Source organism: Anarhichas minor, unplaced genomic scaffold (assembly GCF_050575085.1).
Source record: "Anarhichas minor isolate MPS153535 unplaced genomic scaffold, ASM5057508v1 ptg000034l, whole genome shotgun sequence".
NCBI classification, from domain to species: Eukaryota; Metazoa; Chordata; class Actinopteri; order Perciformes; family Anarhichadidae; genus Anarhichas; species Anarhichas minor.
The window spans coordinates 641,209-662,222 of NW_027466480.1; the positions used below are offsets into that span (position 1 = coordinate 641,209).

The 21,014-nt window shown below is 42.5% G+C and overlaps 1 protein-coding gene across 1 annotated transcript; it reads right to left on the reverse strand.

The window, feature by feature from the left end:
• Window positions 1-2,874: 2,874 nt before the first annotated feature.
• Window positions 2,875-19,742, reverse strand: ccdc73 (coiled-coil domain containing 73). Its single transcript, XM_076106563.1, has 20 exons — window positions 19,485-19,742; window positions 18,966-19,106; window positions 16,560-16,631; window positions 16,372-16,443; window positions 16,243-16,278; window positions 15,997-16,071; window positions 14,245-14,283; window positions 12,284-12,419; window positions 11,344-11,423; window positions 10,984-11,106; window positions 10,829-10,888; window positions 10,493-10,597; window positions 9,191-9,301; window positions 8,913-9,071; window positions 8,086-8,254; window positions 6,483-7,942; window positions 5,273-5,372; window positions 4,952-5,091; window positions 3,594-3,661; window positions 2,875-3,052 (listed from the first exon to the last, which is right to left on the reverse strand). The coding sequence occupies exons 1-20, from the start codon at window positions 19,527-19,529 to the stop codon at window positions 2,875-2,877; spliced, it is 3,369 nt and encodes a 1,122-aa protein (XP_075962678.1). The 5' UTR covers window positions 19,530-19,742.
• Window positions 19,743-21,014: the final 1,272 nt, after the last annotated feature.

Below are 21,014 nucleotides of genomic sequence, written 5' to 3' on the forward strand. Positions count from 1 at the left end.
AGTAAAATACATTATATATACATACATAGTGATAATTTGCAGTCGAGAGTTGGAAATGTGCAAACACAGTGGTATGGTCCTTAAAATCATTCAGGCTAGGAACTAATAAGTTAAAGTGAAAGCTGTGGTTTCACAGCTAGAAAGGCATCTATACCCAAGTTGAATGTCTTAATCAAAACAGGAAACTTCTCTTAAATTTAAATGCATTCTAAATGTTAAATTGATACATGATAGGAGAGTTTCCAGATAGAGTAAAAATAGAAAAAAAAAAGAAGTTCTACTCGACAGCGAAAGGTAAGAGGAGCGGAATCCGCTCTCCCCATAATAATCTGCTCATTTAAGTATTTTTACGGGGCCAAAGGAGCAGCTGCACTTCTTCACTTTAAGACTGCAGAGTACACTCAGAGTGCCAGGATTGCACTCAGCCTCCGTCTTGGAAGACATCCACTGCAGCGTTTAATACGACTTCCCGGGGCCAGATTTACTGTGATGGCTTTTGAGGCAAAGAGGTATAATATGACAAAGCACGGCCCCGTAACCCCGGGATGTTCAACAATGTTTAGTGGTGAGACCCATTTAGCTGGAGGATTGGCAAATATATTGCTTTTCCTCCCTTCTCGTGTACAGGATTTCAATAAAATGGGGCCGTAAATCAGGCTTGAATTCAAACTTGTGACTGCTCTCTGACTGTATAGGCCTCTGTAATTTAGCTGGGGGGGGGGGGGGGGGGGGGGTTATGGTTGTGTGAACTGTTCATTACAGCATTGTACTGTATCGTCATTGGCATTTCATCAATGTGAGGGTTAAACCTCTGTTCAAACGTATGTGAAATAATGTGGGACGAATAGCGTTATGTCATTAGGTACAAATAAAAGATACATTTTCTATTGTTATGCAGAAGTACAGCAAGTGGATACAGCAGGTGATACAGACTTCTTCTGATAGAAGTCCTGTATGTCTACAGCTTTTTTTCCCATGGTGCCCATTAGAGGTTATTTTTAACATCACACACGCACACGCACACACACACCACACACGCACACACACCAGTGGGTGCTGGGGGACACATTGATGGAATGTGAATGTCAGCGGTCTCTTTATTTACTCTGCGTATTAAACACTGAGCAGTAATTAACAGCAGGTATCCTCCCTATCCGCAGGGTAATTGACTGTTTCAAAGCGCCAACACTTCATAACCCAGGCTGTGTGTGTGTGTGTGTGTGTGTGTGTGTGTGAGAGACAGAAACTGTATGTGAGAGAAACCAAACGTGTTTTTTTTGTCTGCGCGAGAGTATTAAAATTAACTCCTTTATATTCCCCCTCCCCACCCCCCCATCTCGCCTCCCTTCCTCCCAATAAGGATAAGGGTCAGCGGCGGTGGGCAGAGATGCTCAAACGCTCTGGATTTTTCTTTATGAGTGCATTAACATTCAGGCGTATTCATTATCAGTAAGTGTAGTAAGATGGAACAAGCGGAGACCTTGTGCCACCGTCAAAAAAACGTGTTAATTTTCGAACGTGAGCGGAATGTTTGCGATAGCTCGTTTCTTTATCGAGTCGACGTGGACAGCTTTGGGTCTTACTGGTAGATACACAGGATAAAAAGGTACACACAGCCGGCCCGGCTATGTAAACAAAGCACAGGGAAGACGGATTACATCACACACACACACACACACTCAGAGGAAGAGTGACTCCATTCTCTGCTCAGGAAGACATTATAGTACGATATCTTTACATATCACATACTTTTTGCTGCTTTATTTATGCTATGAATATATCTAGAAAACCTAGAAAAAAAGCCATAAACCAATAATTATTTCCATTAAACTGTGTTGTTCTTCCAGCTCACTTCCAAAAGCTTAGCTAGTTCATCAGACATGTTCAGTCCATATGTGGCACTCAAACTAATGAGAAGCATGTGTCTGTGGTCAGCTATTTCATGCTCACACATGTGCTTTCCTCCATCATGCTCACAGGGAACATAAAGTTAACGAGAGGCTTGTTAGTTGTCTGTTAATTAGACTGTGTGTTTGCTAATTGATTTCTGTTAATTAGGGTTGTGGGATGCTAATTGTCATCTCTTCATACATGTTAATAGGTGTTAAAAGATTCTGACCAGGTGTGTCCCAAGTTGTAATTCGCCCAACAACAGCAGCAGCACCAGACACAACATGGTGTCAACCAAAAGGTGCCTCCACAATTAGAGCTCCTCTGAGACATGCAACCCTGATTGGCCATGACGCTAATTAATGTTAATTGGCATGTTAACAGTTCCAGCCTTTTCTAACTGACAGCAGTGCTTGGCCTTCGCCGTTTGTTTTTATCTGGCCGTTTGCTGTGAAATGCATGACAGACTGTGAGCACGTGATTCCAATAAACCACTCTGTTTGCAGGGTTTGCTGTGCTGCACTTGTCCTTTAAAAAGGTACTAGTGATAACACAGTACTGTACTTATACTGTACTATTTGGAAAACTACTATCAAAGGACAAAATGTCAGCCAAATCTTTTATTTGTGTTAATATGACAAGGCATACACTTCAACATGGCTGGATACACGCACAACTGCATGTTAAAATCTTTAGCGAACAGAACTATATAAACAGCCAGTGCAAAAATAAATTCCCTCTTCTCCTGCGCACAATGCCGATGCAACGTCGACCAATGAACGGACCCGTTTTCCATTCAAATTAAATGCAGAAATGTTTTCGTAGCAGTAATGTGAACAGGCAAGGATTTAAGCCAAAAACTGGACACCCTTATATATTACTTTCCCAGCTAAGGTTCTATTCTCTACAACAAATAAGTGCTACAGAATGTTGATGCAACTAGATACAGTAGAATCCCTCAACAGAACGGTGAGTTGCGTTGGTTTAGTTGTCAGTTCTTCGTCTTTTGGGCAGACGGAGCCTCTCTGTGTTGAGGAACTGCTCGATTTTGGAGATCTGGGCTCTGAACAATGACTGTTGGTCCTCCCTCTCCTGGGAGCAAACGGGCCCCCAGTCGGACTCTGAACTAGGACCTGCAGCTGAGGTAGGAGCTCTGCTACACCTGTTGTAAGGAAAAAATGAATTGTGGTAGCGTGACATGAAGCATTATGAAATCACCTTCGTATCATCTTAAAAAAATCTGTTGAAACTGAAATTTGGAACTTGTTTTATTGAAATATCATATTTTCTGTACCCAGCGTGGTGCAGCTGTGTTGGGCATTAAGACAGACACTGTCTATCTGTTAATCACTCTCCCTGAGCTTTTTTTTGGCTGACAATACCAATATTTTCTGCTTTGCAAAAACTGTTTTGTAAAATACCACAAAAGTGCTAAATATATATATCGTCCTATAATCATTTAATGTTTCATTTGAATCACTAATGAATTCTCATGGACTCTTCTTAGCTGGCAATGGACATTTTCATTTAGCTAGCTACTGTAGCTAGCTGCGTATTAACAGTAATACAATGAAGAAAAACACCATCACAGGTGATTTGCGTGATGACCTGAAACCTCTGTTGTAGATCCAACATCATTTCAAGGAACGTCTTCCCGATAACGTACAGTTATATAAAAACTCCATCGTAGAGCACCTACTCACCCTGGGGTGCTTTGCAATGGCAGTCTGCTGACTGGAAAAGATGGGATGGACAGAGAAGCTCTGCTCTCCTGTGCAAAAATGACACCAAAAAAAGAAATACAGTGGAGCTCAAACATCTACTGTGAACTTCTATTTAGATCCATTCCTCCTCAAACCTCGGTGCCTCCTGATGAAGCTAATATTTTTGAGTAAAAGGAACATTAGCCGGTAAACATACTCGGGGAAGACAATAACCAGTGGCAATATGAGGTATGATACTGATATGTAACAGTATCCGGCCCCTGAGAAAGCAGCCAGGCTCAGACTGAACTCTGTGTGACGTCCCCGGTGTTCAGACTCTGCAGAAAATAAAGGCTTTGGCCCTCACTACAATTTGTTAAACTATTAGACCGGTTTCTTTTGTTTTTTCTCCTCATACTCGAGGCACGGTGCGCTCTATCTCCCTCAATTGCCGGCACCTGGATCTTATAAAAGCGTGAAACGGCAAAGCGAGCGGACGGAGGGAGCGAGTGAGTGAGAGACCGATGATGAAGTGAGAGTGAGAGAGAGAGAGAGAGAGAGAGAGAGGAGTAAGTGAGAGAGGAGGGGTACCCAAGCGCCATTAGGTAGACTTTCTATCACAGGTCATTTGTTCTGTCTGTCTGCGAGCTCAGCGCACATCGGCTACGTCCTTTCACTCAACACCCGACGTACCATTAGTCAAAGTGTTACTCGTCTCAAATCCCTCTCAGATATTCCGTACAGTCTTCTGAATGTGTTGGCCTCGGCTATCACTCGTTCTCTCTCACACTGTGAGCCTTTTGGACCGCAAGAATGTTGAACAAAAAGCATTACAACATCTAGTTCTTATGAGGGCATGTCAGGTTGATGTAACAGACATATTTGTTAAGCCCTAGCACAAATTTCCCCCGGGGTCCACTCGGACACAGTTTATGAAATGATGAAGCTGAGAAATCGGTGGAACAGCAATGACCTCAAACCAATTTATTTGATAGAGAAGCTATTTTATCGGGGTCACTGTAAACTTCCTCTGAGGCGGCGCACATGTGAACATCATGCCGGGGCCATTTCCTGCTGTTCAGCGTCAAGTCGTAATGCAGAACAATGTTGCTGTGATGAAATGGGCTTCAACACTTCAAATTTAATTTATTTTCTAGTGCAGATCACATTCAGAGATCATTCAGAAACCACATGACATGTAAATCATCAGTGCAGCGTTCACTCTGTCACCGGTGTAATATTGGGATCAGTTTACTTTGTTCCGTATAGGTTGGCGTGCTTCGAACACTTCATCATTTTGCGAGACTGTCACAAGGGCAACAAAGAAAACAAAACAAGAAACGGCTTCTGGGACTGACCGTGTCTGCCGTTGCCGTCTCTCCGCAGGTCTTTCCCAGAGCGCCTCGCCCTCCCTGCCGGCGTCTCGCCGTGGAAGCGGCGGTCCCAGAGACACTGGAGGCATTCAGCAGATCCGACGCCCTGGTAATCACCAAGGGGACTGGGAGGAATGAGGTGAGGGATGGAGAGAACAGCGAGAGGGTAAGGATGAGTGATTGTTAGTGACGGTGTGGAATACAGATCACTGTGTAAGAGGTTACCAGTGGAGCAGCATTACCGTGTTCCACGATGGCACGATGCCGTTTTTTAATGGAACGGATGGTACAACATGCAACAGTCACCTTTTTCGTGCTTGCTTTTGAGGAACATGGGTATTGTGCTGGTTGGATGTCTGAGGAGTCCACCAGAACCACTTGTGTTTTGCTCGGACGAAGGGGATCCCTGAAAAATACACCAATGTGTTAGAGACCAAAACGACCATCATAAATCATCACATACTGTATCCAATACTAATATATTCATACCCGTTTATTGCTTTGTGCTTCAACATTGTTACCGTGCTTTATCATGTAGACACTGGTTTAGAATCTAGTCCAGTAGGACAAGCAAGATGAGCGAGCAGTAAGACCATTGGACGGGTTTTACTTCAATCATCCAAACCACTTAAGCATCGATTCAAACTGCACTGTGATTCTGCACAAACACAGCACAAGTTTTGGTCAAAGTAATGGATGGTCACAAATAAAATAAACCTTAAGTTTGTTCTGAATACATATTAATAAAGCTGTGACAAGCTGCATCCCCAATTCTCTGCACAGAAGATAGTGACACAACTGATACACAGCTTCCTTTTGAACGGACAGTTCACCCCTAAAATAAAAACACACATTTCTCTTTACTCGTAGAGCAATTTGTCAATCAAAATTGTTTTGGAGTGAGTTGCCTACTATTGAAATATCGGCCATAGAGATGTCGGCCTTCTCTCCAATATAATGGAACTATCAGGCATGTGGCCAATCCATGCCCGCTCAGCATATCACCTGCAGCTACTCATGGTTTGTAACTAACCGATGCTGCTCCTTAGCCTAGCACCACTGAGCTAACTAAGGTCACAGCTCAGCCGAGGAGGACGCCATTAATGTTTACATCTCGCGCCGTCGCGAGGCTCTCGTCCATGAGTAGGTGCACGCTTCCTGCTGTGCGGTCATACTGTTGGCGGGTGTAGTTCGGTAGAAAGAAAATAGTTCCAATATCAAACTGCTCACAAACGAGGTCTGTGGATTATCCTGAGTAACCGGGTCATGATTTCTAGACAGAGACATTGCTGTTGAGTTTTTCAAATGTATGTTGTTTGTCGCTTTGAGCATCACAAGCTGAGTGCCATTAGTCTCATTATAGGCCGAGATCTCCAAGACGAGGCAACTCTCACAAAAACAATCTAGATTGATAAATAGCACTACAGCTGAGAGGAAAAATGTTATTTTTATATTTTGGGGTGAACTGTCCCTTTGAGGCTCTCTTGAATGCCATTAAATGTATAAACTGTGTTACCTGAACAAATTGATGCAGAACGGAGACATCGGACTCATCTCTGGAGCTTCCTGCTCTTCTCTGAGCGCTGCCCCAGTCAAATGACGACCTGTACGTCTTATTGCTGAGCAGAGGCCCCTCGTTTGTACCATCGTGCAGCGGTTCTTTTGCTGGAGACGGCTCATAGCATTTTGAGCCGCCACTCTCTGGTGACGCATCGCTCTCATGAGCTGGATGGACAGACGGCTTCAAATCAGCTTCGCTCTTAGTTGTCTTCGCATCTCCTGCGTCGTCTATATTGTCGTTCAGCACTCGCTCCCGACTGCTGCTGGTCTCGAGGTCCGCAGTATCCATCGCGGTATCAGCACAGGCATCCTTCAAAGGATGTTTGTCCATAGGTTCCTGGGCAGTCTCGCAGTCATCCTGTTCTTGTGCATCTACGTTTGACTGACCTTCCCTCTCCTTGCACGCACTAGAATCACCATCGCCATCAGTTACCAGAGACTTCGGCTGTCCACTCGGCTCGGAGATGTCCAGAATTGGAGGTAATGCATCTGTTTGTTTCATGTCGCTGGGGATGTCTGAAGGATCACTAGGTTGAGTTTGTGTTGTCCCCAACTCTTGGATACGAACAACATCCAACTGAGCAGCTGATGGTGCGTTATTGATCTGTGAGCTACAGATTCTTGACTGATTCAGAGGTCCAGAAAGTTCCGTAGACATATTGGCTGCTGATTTCTTGGACGGTTTCTCTTCCGTGGTTTTCTCCAAAACGTGATGAACCGGACTCGGGGTAGCTGACTCAGCAAAGGTTTGGACCTCATCATGACAGAGGCTTTGCACCTCTTGAACGACACAGTTCGGCCCGTGGTTGACACCTTGGGGCTCATGGGAATGGCACAGAACAGAGGGCGTCTCGTATTCTTCGTTCAGACGGCAGGAGTCGGCATCCTCCTCGCTGACGTTCTGAAGGAGACTTTGTGAGCGGTCTGAGGGCTCGCAGGCGGCCATCGGTGGCTCAGTGTCCGTGAGGTCAAAGACCTGCTGTGTGTCGCTGTTCTCGGTGGTTGTATCAGTGGTCGTCTGGGCCGCTATCTGGGTTTCTGCTGCATGCAGCGCTGTTTTTCCTCTCTCCTCTGCTCCGTACGTCCCTTCACCCTCGGCTCTATCTTTTGTTTCTGTTTCAGGCTGTTTGGGGCCCCCCCCTGCATCCTCCGGTGACCCGTGCGTACCCTCTCGTCTGTCTGCTGTATCTGTTGTTTGGGCCCCGAGCGTTCCGCTCTTCTCCGCAGCACTTCCTCCTTCCTTTGCATCTTGTCCGTCTCCATTCCTTTCCCACTCGCTTCTGTTGAGTTTTACTCGTTTCTCGTCATCTTTCCAGCCCTGCTCTCTCTTACTCATTCCTTCATCACTCTTTTCTTTGATCAGTGAGTCTACAGATCCATCGACACACATGTGGCCATGGTTTACTACAGTTGATACTGTTGGAAAACAATCATAAATAGAAGCAATGCAATTGATGCCACTATATTGTAGTCTAATTAAAATTCTGTGTTGAATTCTTAGTAGAGAACAAGTAAGAATATATGCTTATGTACTGTATGTTTATATTTAGCTGGCTGACCTCCAGTTGCTCCAGTGGCATCCAGCTGAGTCACAACCCCCGTGTCCTCCAGACGGTCCGGGCTGTTGGTCTGAGCGGAAGCCAAGTGCTGCAGACTGCCAAAGCTAGGCAGCTCAGAGCTGGAGATGGGTTCATTAGTTCCCTCTCCTCTGATTCCCTCGTCTCTCATCTGTGTAGAGAATGATACATTATGCCACTTTGTTCAGATACAATTGCTTTTATTCACAGGTCTGCTCCAGTATGTGACAAGGGCACAGTTCACTGAGAAGCTGCCTCTCATGTGAGGCTTTCCCAACGAGTCCTACATTCAACTGTCAAAGGAAAAGTTATGTAGTCAGATGAACGTGAGGCTACTCTATCCCTGAACTGTTAACACTTCATTATGAACTGCTTCGTACTTTCTAACTTTTTTTTCTCCATCCTAATATCTTGGTAGAAACACTTTTAAGTGTAGTTGAATCCAACAAAACAGCCTCCAATCTGACCACAGCACTACATCAATACAGTCTTTGTTGTTAGACATTATTATTATTATTATTTCACTTCTAGATGTGTATCATCATCAAGCAGGTACTTCTTATTGGCGTAGAATGCAGACCTACATCTGCTTAGGACCTGCTGAATGTTTACATTTTCTTTATTTAAATAAATAAATCAAGGCTAAAACTAACCTCAATTGTGAGCTACTGAATAGGTCACAATTGAGGTAGCATCACTTGTTAGTGTTAGGCAGGAAAAAATGAGTTGTCACGTTGGTTGGACAACTTTGTCTCTGTATAAAGCATTACTGACTCCTATGTGTTTTGGGTACACGTAGGCCACTATGCATGCGTGTGTGTCTCTACCTCCAATTCATATATATGCTGAGCATGCACTTTGGTCTGCGAGGACAGTTCCATGTTTTCCTGACGAAGCTCCTCGTAAGCCTCTTTCACTGCTCGAAGGTCCTGCCGCTCGCTCTTGATGCAATCCAGAAACGTCACCTTCTGTTTAAAACAAAACGTAGAGACACATTTAAAACAGACACGATGGCTCTTTTCAGTTCTTTTGCTGTATAAAAATGTCACCCTCGCACTGTCTTCTCTCACACTAGTTTCTCTCCTACCTCTTTGTCCCAGCTGTGCTTGGAAGCGGCGTCGCTCTCCATCAGTTGCGCCACCTTGTCTTCCGTCGCCTTGCTTCTCTCTCTCATCACCCTCTGTTCCTGCTTAAGGGCCTGCAGTAAAATTAATCACCCATGAGATTTTTAATGCAATACTAAATTTTTATGTGTTTATTTAACGTGAACAGGGGGCCTTAAACAGAGCGGGGAGAGAGGGAGAGTGCACTTCTCGCCAATACAAATCAGTTGGCTTGTGTCATTTTAATAATGATTTTAATAAATGAATGAATAGGTGAATTAAAAAATGGAAAAGGGGGTGAAGAGAGAAGAAAGGCGAATAATAAAGTGTAAAGCCATAAATGGAGAATGAACACACTATCATTCAGTTGCGGAGGGGATCATATACACTAATGTATATGTTGTGATGTACAACACCGCATTCATCACATTTATGAGAAGAAACGATGGCCGTTATTTATTCCTGTCCTCGTGTAAATTCACTCCATAATCATTTAAATAGACCCTGACGAACTCCTGATCCGTGTGGGGCCAATAGCAGGTGCAGGCTTTCACCTGAAACACACATTCTCATACATCTCTTTTGACATACATTTGCTTCCATCTGTTTAGGCATACAATAAATGGATATGTGCATCCAAGAAAGAAATCACAAGAGGGAAGTCAGGAAGAACAACAGAAGTGACATATCTTTCAAAGAAGCTGTTGGTTTGTTGTTTTTATTAATACTCAGTAATTTATTAATAGCAGTTGTTCTGAGTTGACAATTCTCTTGTTTTATTCCCATTAGACACATTTATTTGCCCTTAAATTATAACTGAAATCATTTCCAGTTTCAATCAGGATGATCACACAGTGTGATGTTTTTCAGCTTGATCTGTCATCATGCGTCTCCAGATGACTGAAAGAAGGAATTTCTGGACACCCAGACAGACAGCTGTCTGAGTCTTTGAGAATAACTCCGTCCCTTTCCCTTTATTAGATCACTACCATTGTAACCAACTGTTTCTACTTGTGCATGTCAAACTACAATGTTGCTTTGCTTTTCTTTTTCTGCTAAAACAATAAAAAGAAATAATTGAATTGATATCTAGACTAACATCAATAAATGATATGGTGGGGGACAAGACAACGTGGTATAAATGTGGGCTCACACGGCAAGAAAAAGGCATTAAAAAATAAGGCAGTTTAGTGAGTTGTAGAATGAGGTTAAATCTGTGCTGATGTATGTTCACACATTTCTGAACAGTTATGTCCTTAACCCAGCAGAGAATACGAGTCCCTGACCTGGTACTGCTCTCTCTGAGACTGCAGCTCCCGCTCTGCTCGGCTTACTGTCTGTGTCTGACTCAACAGAAGCTGCTGGGTGTGCTGCAGGGACCTCATCACGTCCTGTGTAAACACACGTACACGCACGAAACACAGGTATCCGCAATGACGTCGTACAACATTACACTTCTATTGCTACTTGTAATCATAGAGAGTTCACACAATCTCTTCCAGTGGAAGGAAAGACTCTTTTTGAACAGCATAGCATCCTCAAAGAGAAACTCACTCACAAAATATGATCAAGTTGAAGGTAGTGGTCACATAGGACTTCCTCCCTATTCGCTAGTTTCTTACCTGCTTTTCTGCTCTCACTGCTACATTTTCCTCCCTGAGTTTTTTGTTCATTTTAGTTTCCTAAACATGCAAAAGAAATGAAAAAGCAGCATTATGAGAGATGTATTTGAATGTGACAGAGACAACCTATTATTTTATGTACTGATGTTCTTCACCATGTTCAGTTTCTGGTGCAGCTGCTGGCAGTGCTGCTCTCTGCCTGTAGCACTGTGCGCCTCGTCGTGTCTAACTGAGGACATCTTGGCCTTGATCAGCTTGTGACTGACCTCCTCCAACTCCTGGAATAGCACCATATATTAACAATAATCACTCAAACACTTTGTTTAAATACTGACAACATTATTTCCGTTATAGTATTTTTTAGGCAACCGTGGATATGAATTGGCAGTACGCCAAACTGACGATGGGTGCAAGCTTCAGGAGCATTTAGTCAGACCCACAGTCAGTGATCTTAAACGTGACGACAGCTCGCCTCAGATGATTCATACTGTTAATGCATTTTTCCACATACGTACCTTCTTTAGTGACACGATGGTTGCTTCTTGTTTTGCATTCGCAGTAGTCAGCTTCTTTTTTATTTTCATGGCCTCATCAACTGTAAGAGTTACACATGGTGAGACGCCACCGTACATAATGCTGTGACATAACTACAACGCTCTCATAGAACTGTTAATGAGGGACAGACAGGAAGGGATCCAGATTAGCAACAATAACTTTCTGATTTTCACTCTGGTTGTTCTGTGCCCCTTATAGGTAAATGATGAATGACACCTGAGAGGTCAGTCTTTTTTTAGCGACAGCCGATGCAAAATGAGCCACCTGCATACCTGAATCAACCCGCTACATAAGCAGAGACAGTGAATACGATATGGGAATACCAATAATGGTGACCAAAAACAACACGATATTGGGCAAAAGGTCATCTCAGAACACACAGCTCATTGAACTCTGAAGCACCTGGACGACATGTCTGGTTACTCTCCTGTCAGCTGTCTGTAATTTAACAGCAGGATGCATGCTTGTTGTCCACAGCATGGATGCATGGAGCCATGTCAACAGAACGGGCTGCTGGTATTAATGTTGCTTGCTGTTGACCAGGGAGATCTGCTCATAGCCACAGTTTGCTCTCTCACATCCTGAGAGGAGGATCCAGACCCCATAATAATATCTTCGGGATGAGGTGAAACCGGATATTTGTAGAAATCAATGTGCTGTTAAAAATTCACATTACTCCATCAAGTGAGCACGGATCGAGATCTCTGTGAGTTGTTTCCAGCACCTTGTTACATTCAGACCCTAAAGAATTCAGGAATGTTCTAGGAGCCAAATAGGGCCTCTATTAACCAGGAACACTGCAGCTATGACCACAGGGGAGAGCATGTATACATCTTAGAATATATCATAGACCGTATACAAAAAGCTATATACTCATCCATCCGTACATCCATTAATTACCGTTTTGCTCTAGTTTCTCGTGGGCCTGCTTGACCGTGGCACACTGTCGGGACAGAGCACAGAAACGTTTCTCAACCTCCCCCAACTGGTTCAAGTGGCTGTCCTTTGACCGGCTCTGCAAGGCTAATTTCTGTTCCTGTGGAGAAGGTAAAGTTAAAAACATACAAAGAAATGAGCGCCTTCTTCCGAGACAAAAATAAACAAACTAGAAAAAGTAGTGGACCCACAGATCTGGAGGAACAGTGCAAAACACTGCAGCGATAAGTTCTCATCGAAGGAACGTAAGAATGAAAAGGATTGATGTATACGAAGAGGAAGGAGGAAGAAAGGTCTAAAATGGTTCTTTTCTTACAGCGATAGTTTAACATATGGGGAAATACACTTCCTTGCTGGGAGTTTGATGACGCGACTAATACCACTCTAGTGTCTGTCTTTGACCCTTCAAATCTAATGGCAGCAGCTGGTTAGCTTGGCCTAGCATGAAGACTAGAAGCAAAGGGAAGCAGCTAGCCTGAGGTGAAGTGAGGTCAAGGCTCCAGGAAGTCCCCGCCAAGACTGTAAAAACCCAAACTTTGATATTTCTATGAATGAAACAAACAGGATAAAACATGTATATTAGTGCGAGGTTCTGGTAGCCCCCCCCCCCCCTCCACACACACACTTTTTTGTCAGTCACATCACTAAAAACGCCTTCTTTCCTCTCAAAAACATTGATCGTCTGCACCTCCTCCTCATCTGTTGAAACACTGATCCACACCTTATCACCTCTCGACTGGACTACTGTAACAGCATCCTTTATGGCACATCTTCCAAAATCATCAACAAACTACAATACATCCAAAACTCAGCTGTCCATCTGCTCTCCCACTCTAGAGATCACATCACCCCCGTCCTTCAAAACCTCCACTGGCTCCCCTTACAGCAAAGAATCCAGTTCAAGATTCTCCTAATTACATACAAAGCCCTTCACAACCCTAAGCCCCTTCATACCTTTCTGACCTCCTGCTCCGACACGCTCCCACCCCGAACCTGGGGGGACAGGGCCTTCTCCATTGCTGCCCCCTGCCTCTGGAACTCTCTCCCCCTGCACCTCAGACATTCTCCATCACTTAAAACTCACCTATTTAAATCTGCTTTTAACCTGTGAAGCTAGTTACGTATGTTTTTGTGTTGCTCCTAACTCTTTTGTTTGTATTGTAAATGCTTTTATTGTTTCTGTTTTTACCATTCGCTATACAAATAAAATGTATTATTACTTTCAGTCTTTCTGTCAAGCTAAGCTAATTGGCTGCTAGCTCTAGGTCTGCACGCAGCACACAGACGTTGGAACAGTACTGATCTTCTCATTCCCATCGCAGCAAAAAAACAAGTCTATTTCCCAAAATGTCAAACTTTTCCTTTAAGGGAAGGAGTTAGCCTTTAAAAAAGAAGCATGCTCAGGTTGAAAGGCGGGCACAAAACAAGAGACAAACCGATGTCAAGTGATTGAGAGGATCGCGGTTTAACACGGATAGTGCGCGTCTCTTTCTGTGGGATGAAGGAATCGACTCGGCGCATGCCTCAGAGCGCTTTATCGCTCTTCAAACTGCCATTCTAGTTTGATTGTCTGTATCAAGCTGAGCAGATTCTTTTTGCTTCGCTCTCCTTTCCCCCCCCCCTCCCTCCTCTCCCCCTCTCCAACACACCAGCTCACTTCGACTCCCCTCTCGCTCGGCGGAGCCACTGTTATGTGAAGAGGGTTAAACCGAGCGAGGCCCGGTTATAAAGCATTTTAATAGAGATATTTTCTCTGCTGTGCTGGCAGTTCAAAGTGTCGCGCACTCCCTATCCGTTACTCCTGATGAGCTCTTCCCTCCGAACCCGTCCCTCCTTAGCACCGTCCCCTCGCACCTCCTCTTCATTTTTCTCACTCCCACCAATCCTCTGTCAACAGTTCGTAGAAGTAGAAAATGCCTCCTCACCAGCTCACTTGATCTCTTCTCCAAGTTGTACTTCAGTAACTGTGAAACAGCAGAGAAAGAAAAGCAACAGGTTTAAAAGGTTTCCGCTCTGATGAGTCGAGCATTTGAGGTTTTCCAACTTTCTTTTGGGATCAAAAAATCATCAGTGACAAGATTTTCTGCACATTAACTTAATATACTACAAGGTCAAGAATGAACATTCAATCTCATCTTTTAAGCCAACATGGGTGAGAAGTCCTTAAAGTGTTCGGTGGGGGAAAAAATACATTTAAATATCTACAATATTTAATTTAAAAAAAGCTAACCTTGACATGCACATACATAATTGGAACTGGTATTATTCCTATAGAAATGTATGCATTTGATAAAAATGTGCTCCGTCAGTATTGATCTACCGCTGCAACTAATGATTTTGCTCACTATTGATTAATCTGTTGATCTCATTTTTATTATGTAATTCATCATCTAGTTCATTGAATAGTGAAAAGCATCCACAGTCTCCAAGAGTGTGAGGTGACATCTTCAAATGTCCAACCAAAGATATCAATGATAATCTTCACGTTGGCAGTTTTCTTTATCAAACTACTCAGAGCAGATTTATTTTTCCTGAAAGAGCTCGACCATTTTTTTTTTTGTCTCAAAGTTTGCACTGAGACGTTGACATGATAGGCTGACCTGGATGTTGTCAGACTTTGGGGATCATTTATCAAACAACCAGCACTTCATTAACCAGTATCAGTGGGGTTCTCATGCTGGGGATCCAGACCCACAGGGGGGTCACCAGATAACTTTTAACGGGCTCAAGTTGATTCATGGGTTAGGGGGGGAAATAGTTAGACTTTTTGTTTGTGTTGTTTTCCTTCTTCATGAAATATGTAATCACGTCTTCTCATGATGAATGAAATAAGCAACACTAAAGGGGAAATATTCTTTATTATATGTAGTGATGTGATGATGATGTAGGTTGGCAAATACATTTTGTTTAATGTCTTAAAGGGGTCGGATTGAGAAGCACTGTATACATCTGCCAGCCTGCATTCAAAGACAATAAAGTATTTTACTAAATGATGACCTTCCAAAATAAATTGTGAAATATAGAAAATCAAAAAATAACATTGGCCTTTTTTTATGAGCATTTCTACCCTATTAATTGTTTGATTTTGAGACTAATAAAAACGGAATTATATTAGTACAGAAATATTAGATTAAAACACACTGCCGAGATGATTTATTCAGATTTAATTAAAGGTTAGTTGAACCATACTGTTCAAATGGAGCTCAAATTTGTAATTTAGCAGATCATCAAGGTATGGCAATTAAATCTCTTCAATCCCAACTGCCAAAGCGTGTTAAATTAAAAAGGAGCCCACAAGACCGTGTCGCAAGAATTAACTCATAAGTGGGCCTCGCTTTAGCAAAAACACCAGTCGTGTCTCCCAGATAGAATATCAAAAAGAGTCTCTATTGTCTCTGTAAGGCGGCTGGGCTGTTAAAGTGCAGCGGACCGTGGGGACGGCTGTATATCACCGCTGGGGTGTCAAGCCTGAAGACTCAGGCCTGGGCTCCAACACCCGACGCCCTTGACTCTGGCCGGGCATGAGCTTCCTTTATTTACTTCTCTCTTTGAACAGTTTTTTTTCTCAGATTTTTAAGAGCTGGGATGAGTGGGCGGGCTGTTTTGTGTGTGTGTGTGTGCGTGTGTGTGTGTGTGTGTGAGAGAGGAGGCTGTTCGTGTGTTACACATCTCAGTACCTGTAGCGACTTCAGCTCTTCTTTCAGGTTGTTAATCTCCTTGTCTTTCAACTCTGCACTGACCTGGTACTTCCCCTGAAATGTTAAGATTATTATTGTGAGTATCAAAAAAGCAATAAATCCCAAAGCGCATCACTAAAGAATCCGCTCAGAGGGCCAAGATTGTGCAACGGAAATTAGTGAATTTACTACTCCGCTAAAAAACAATAATTTAATAAAATGTTTTTGGAAATAAGCCCTTTGTACCTTCTCCTCCTCAATGTTTCTTATTTTGGCCTGAAGCTTGAGAAATGAAATTAGTTTAGAGGGGTTTTAATGAATTGTTTAACGTCATTGTTGAAATATAAAAACTGCAACCAAACTGTAAAAACATACCTGCTTCTTAACATTGATGAGTGACTCTGTGTGCTGGTTTGACACCGTTTCAATTTGATGTTGCAGGGACTCCTGTCACACAGGAATCAACACAGTATACCATATCAAAATGAACTAGGTGTTAAATATCCACACATCTAGGTACCAAAATAAAGATATCAAAGACAGCCAGCTGGGCCCAGCCGTACCTTCTCCCACTCCAGCTCCTGTTTCTCCAACACCAGCTTACTGATCTGACCCTCAAAGCGTGTCTCTGCATCCTGAAGCACGGAAAAGGCATCTTTTACATAACAGCTGATACTCAACCATCCAATCGCGCATACTGTGTAAGGAGTAATTCACAATCAGACACCTGCTAAATTAGATAACGAGACAGTAACTTTAGATGTGGCGATGATGGCCGGTACAGGGCGATTTTAGCAGGCGTGGCGCAGACTGAGAAATCGGTTGGAGTTGAGCCAGAACGGCAAACTGCAGCAAGTTTCCCTGGTTCATCCCTCCGTATCTTTTCGTAGGAGCACGCAGAGAAAGAGGAACATTAGAGGGGAGGTGATATTTGTGGAAAGCCATCCCTATCCTCCCTCTTCACTGGGAGAAGGCAGGTAAAAGTCAATTGCTCTCTATATATCCATGGGACTTTTTTATGTGCACGTGGGAGCTGGTTAACTCACTGAGTTTATTTTATAAGTTCCAATTAAACTATGCTACCAGCGTGGCGGTGCACTCAAAAAAAAAAAAGGAGTGCACAGGAGATAAAGCTGTTATTTTTCCACTGAGGAATCATTATTGGTGTGTGTGAGTGAGTGAGAGAAACAGTGTATGTGTGTTTAAAAAGACACTAGAAAGTTTTCTAATCCAAAATGTTAAATAGCCAACTGCAGATCAACTAAGAGCTGAACTTTTTTGCCAAATAATATATAATATGCGATATTAGGTATTATGTGAAAATTCAGTTAACATCATATTTTTGCCATGGCTTTTCATCTCTTTACTGTTTTATTGCTGTTCTGAATGGACGATTTTTAATGAGCATTAAAAAACAGTATCTGGGTATGAAAAAGTGATGGATTATTTAATAGTCTAGTTGAAGGAAGTTATACATAGCTTACCCTGAAGTTTTCCATTATACATGTTATTGTGATAAGTCAAACTGTGTCTTCACATCTCACTTAGAATAATTAGTATTTTTTTGAACACTGTAAAAAGCTTCTCAGCTCACACTGTCTACCAGTGTACCACATCCTCACCAACTAAAGCATAGGGTTGTTCTGTATAAAAATAAAAACAAAAAACTGAAAACAAAACCCGTTGGAATTTGACCTGCTCAGGAATGTCCGGCACCATCATGACATCCTCTCGCTTCTTAACCTCTCCCCTCCATGAACGCCACAACCACAAAATGCTACTTTGATAACGGCAGCGCCTAAGGAGGATCTCACTGATACACCATCTCATGCTTGTGTCCCAGTTAACACGACTATAACAATAAAAACTAAATGGCAACAAACGACCAACATCCCATTTTTGCTCGCCTAACCTTTAAGCACACTCACAATGTGTTGTCGGGATTGAAAGTACTTGCTGGAGGGTGAAAAACATTATTTATTTGATGTTACTTTTACAAACAAATTTACTTCCTACTTATTGGTCAGGGGTCGAATGGCTTTTGGTGACCCCCATCTCGATGCAATGGGCATCAAACCTAGCTGGCTCTTATCCAGATGGCCAAAAGAGGCAGCTGGCTTCCTCCTACTTCTGTGAAATCACACTGCTCTTAAGCCAAACAAAGAGCCCCAAGTGTCCCAGTTCTACTCCCTAGTTAGTGATGTGACGCAGAAGTACAGAGGACGTAAGCAATGCTTAAAATAAAAACACATATTGACAGAAACGTTAACTGAATAATTAGTTCAAAGTCTTCAGTAATGTAAACGTAAAGTAAGGTAAAAAAACAACCGAGTTACGTCAACTGAACTTGAGAAAACATGTTGAATGAACTCGAAATATTACGGGAAGATTTGCTTCCTATTGAGATTCTCTCAGTGTGAAATGTCAGTTCTTCATTTGCCCGAAAACATTGAACTTCAGCTTCTCCTGTTGGAGTCACTTTGTACCAGTTAGCACAAAGACGATGTGCGAGACTGCTGGCTTTATTCAATTATGTGTACGTAAGGAAGTAGGGACGGAGTTTAAAACTAACCTTCATTATGTATCGTATTGTTTTCATTAACACGAAAAGAAACAATGACTTCATTTGACATGTATTAAAAATACACAGCAAGGTTCCGTATGTGGTCTTCATACTATAAAAGTGATTTGCTGATTGTGTTTCTTTAGAAACTTGATTCAATGAATTAATTAATACATTCCTCTAAACTGAGCTTTTTTTCTTGTTAATTACTAGTAAATTTTATGTTTCTAAAAAAATGTAACTAAAACAAGGGAACAATACGAGCAGTGACGATGGGCGACACATATACACTGCATCGTCTCACGGGATGATAATCTACAGGGTTGGGAAAACCGACACCTGCTGGTTATCACATTAGGTACAATCCTCAGAACACTGACGGCAAATGTTACAAACGCTACCGTACCCTCCGGATGTGCAGCTCCTCAACAGCCTCAAGTAGATGGGTTTTAAATTCCAGCAACTGCAGTAAGATGGTGCCTCCACTTTCTGTTTGACAGCGAGCGTTAGACAGAGACAGCTCTTGCTCCATCGCAGGTCCTCCTACCTGCAAAAGCAAAAAGGCATGCTTCTAATTTGGCTATTCAAATACTTATTAAGTAGTTAGTTTGGTAAATCTAAGGTACAACATTGGGTTGCATGGTGAGGCTGTAGGACAAAGACAGTGTCCGCCTGCATACAATAAGAAAACTTGTTTTCAATAAAGAGCAAGCTGTTCTGCTAGTGTCCTGCACATTTCTGTAAAATACATGTCAGGAAACATAGAAAATACATCCATATTTTGTTTCTGAGAACAAAACTGTGACAAATACCCAGTAATTATTTATAGGAAAGGTTTTTAATTTAAATCTAATCCTAAACTTAAATAAACAAATCAGCTGGTGAATGTTCTTTGCTTTGTCCTCTATTGTCAGTAGTAAGTTACAGCGGTGTGGGTGGGGAGTGTCCCGGAGTCAGCACTGAGATCCATCGAGTTGTTTCAGGGCAGGCCAAGGTCCCACCGGGCCTCTGCTGCCTGTTAATCAAGGGGGAGAAAAAAAAAAAAGAGCATTTAGTTGAAAGCGGTTAATAGAATTGGCTGTTTAATAAGCAGTAACACTCTGCCTTTCCACTCGCATGCTTATAATTACTTCCTCATCTGCAATTTTTACTGCTAAATGATTTTTATTAGAAATAATATGCAAGCACATTAAAGCCTCGTAATGTTCCTCAATCACTACAATCCAACCTAATGGCTTTGAAATGACCATTAGGGTTTTTTTCTTCCTTTGTATTACACCACGTCCATTGCGGCGAGACGATAACACCTTGATAAGCCATCTAGGTTCAAATGAACCAGCCCATTGACACTAATAGGGGTCAGAGCAATAACACTGAATGGACAAATTGCACTGTCAATGCTTTTTAAATTATCTCGGTTATTCAATTTGACCTGTGAATGGTCCTCTGCGACTGTCTCTGTATCCCCTCAACATAAACAAGAAACTGAGTGAGAGAGAGACACACACACACACTGCATACACGCAAACACACACTTATGGGAAAATATGACTATTTAAGTGGGAGGTCTCCACTAGCCACTGATCTCTTAATAGAACAGACCTTTTTTCTCCCATTTAACCTGTGCTGGTATCAATCATGTTGGAGAATTAAATGATCCCTGCTAGAATTGGCTACTATCATAAAATGACAGTGTGACCCCAGGCGGGTGCGCAAACGTGCGTTAGTGTTTTCAAAGTGATAGTGTGTGTCCGTCTTATGTGCACGCTCCGAATGTGTGTGTGTGTGTGAGACTGGGAGTTAAGGGAGTAGACCGCAATGTCTTTATTTTCTCCTGCTGTGCTTCAGTTGAGCAGGTATTAACCACCATCTCCAAGCCATGAAAAGACAAATTAAAAGAACTGCCATCCATTAAATGGGAGCATTTCTATCACGCAACGTGATGCCTGTATTACCTTTGGTTGAGTTATGTTAGTTACTGTTTCGTAAGGCACAGAGGAAAAGAAAGTTAAACCACAGCCCCGGGACTGTAATACAAGTTTTCACGTTACAGCTCACAGCAATACAATAACCAAACTACTGCAATTACTCGTTCAAAAGTGTAGTACAATAGGCCTTTTTCCACTGAAGACATTTTATCACATCCAACAGTAGGGAAAAATGAATTGGAATGACGGATGAATTTAATTTTGCAACTTAAGTTTGGTGCTGGTATTGTGCATGCTGGCTCACAGTCATGGCTGAATGGGACACTTGCATCTTAATATAATTAGTAACACCTGCGCTTTTCCCACTAAGAAAAGACAATATGTCTGCTTTGAAAAAGGCTTATTAGCCTACACAGGTGGTGGCTGAATGCCTGTTGGCGTTTGAAAATGTATGATTAAAGACGAGATAATACAGCACATTTCCTGACAATATTGCAACTAAAAGACAAACTATTAAGCCATTTATG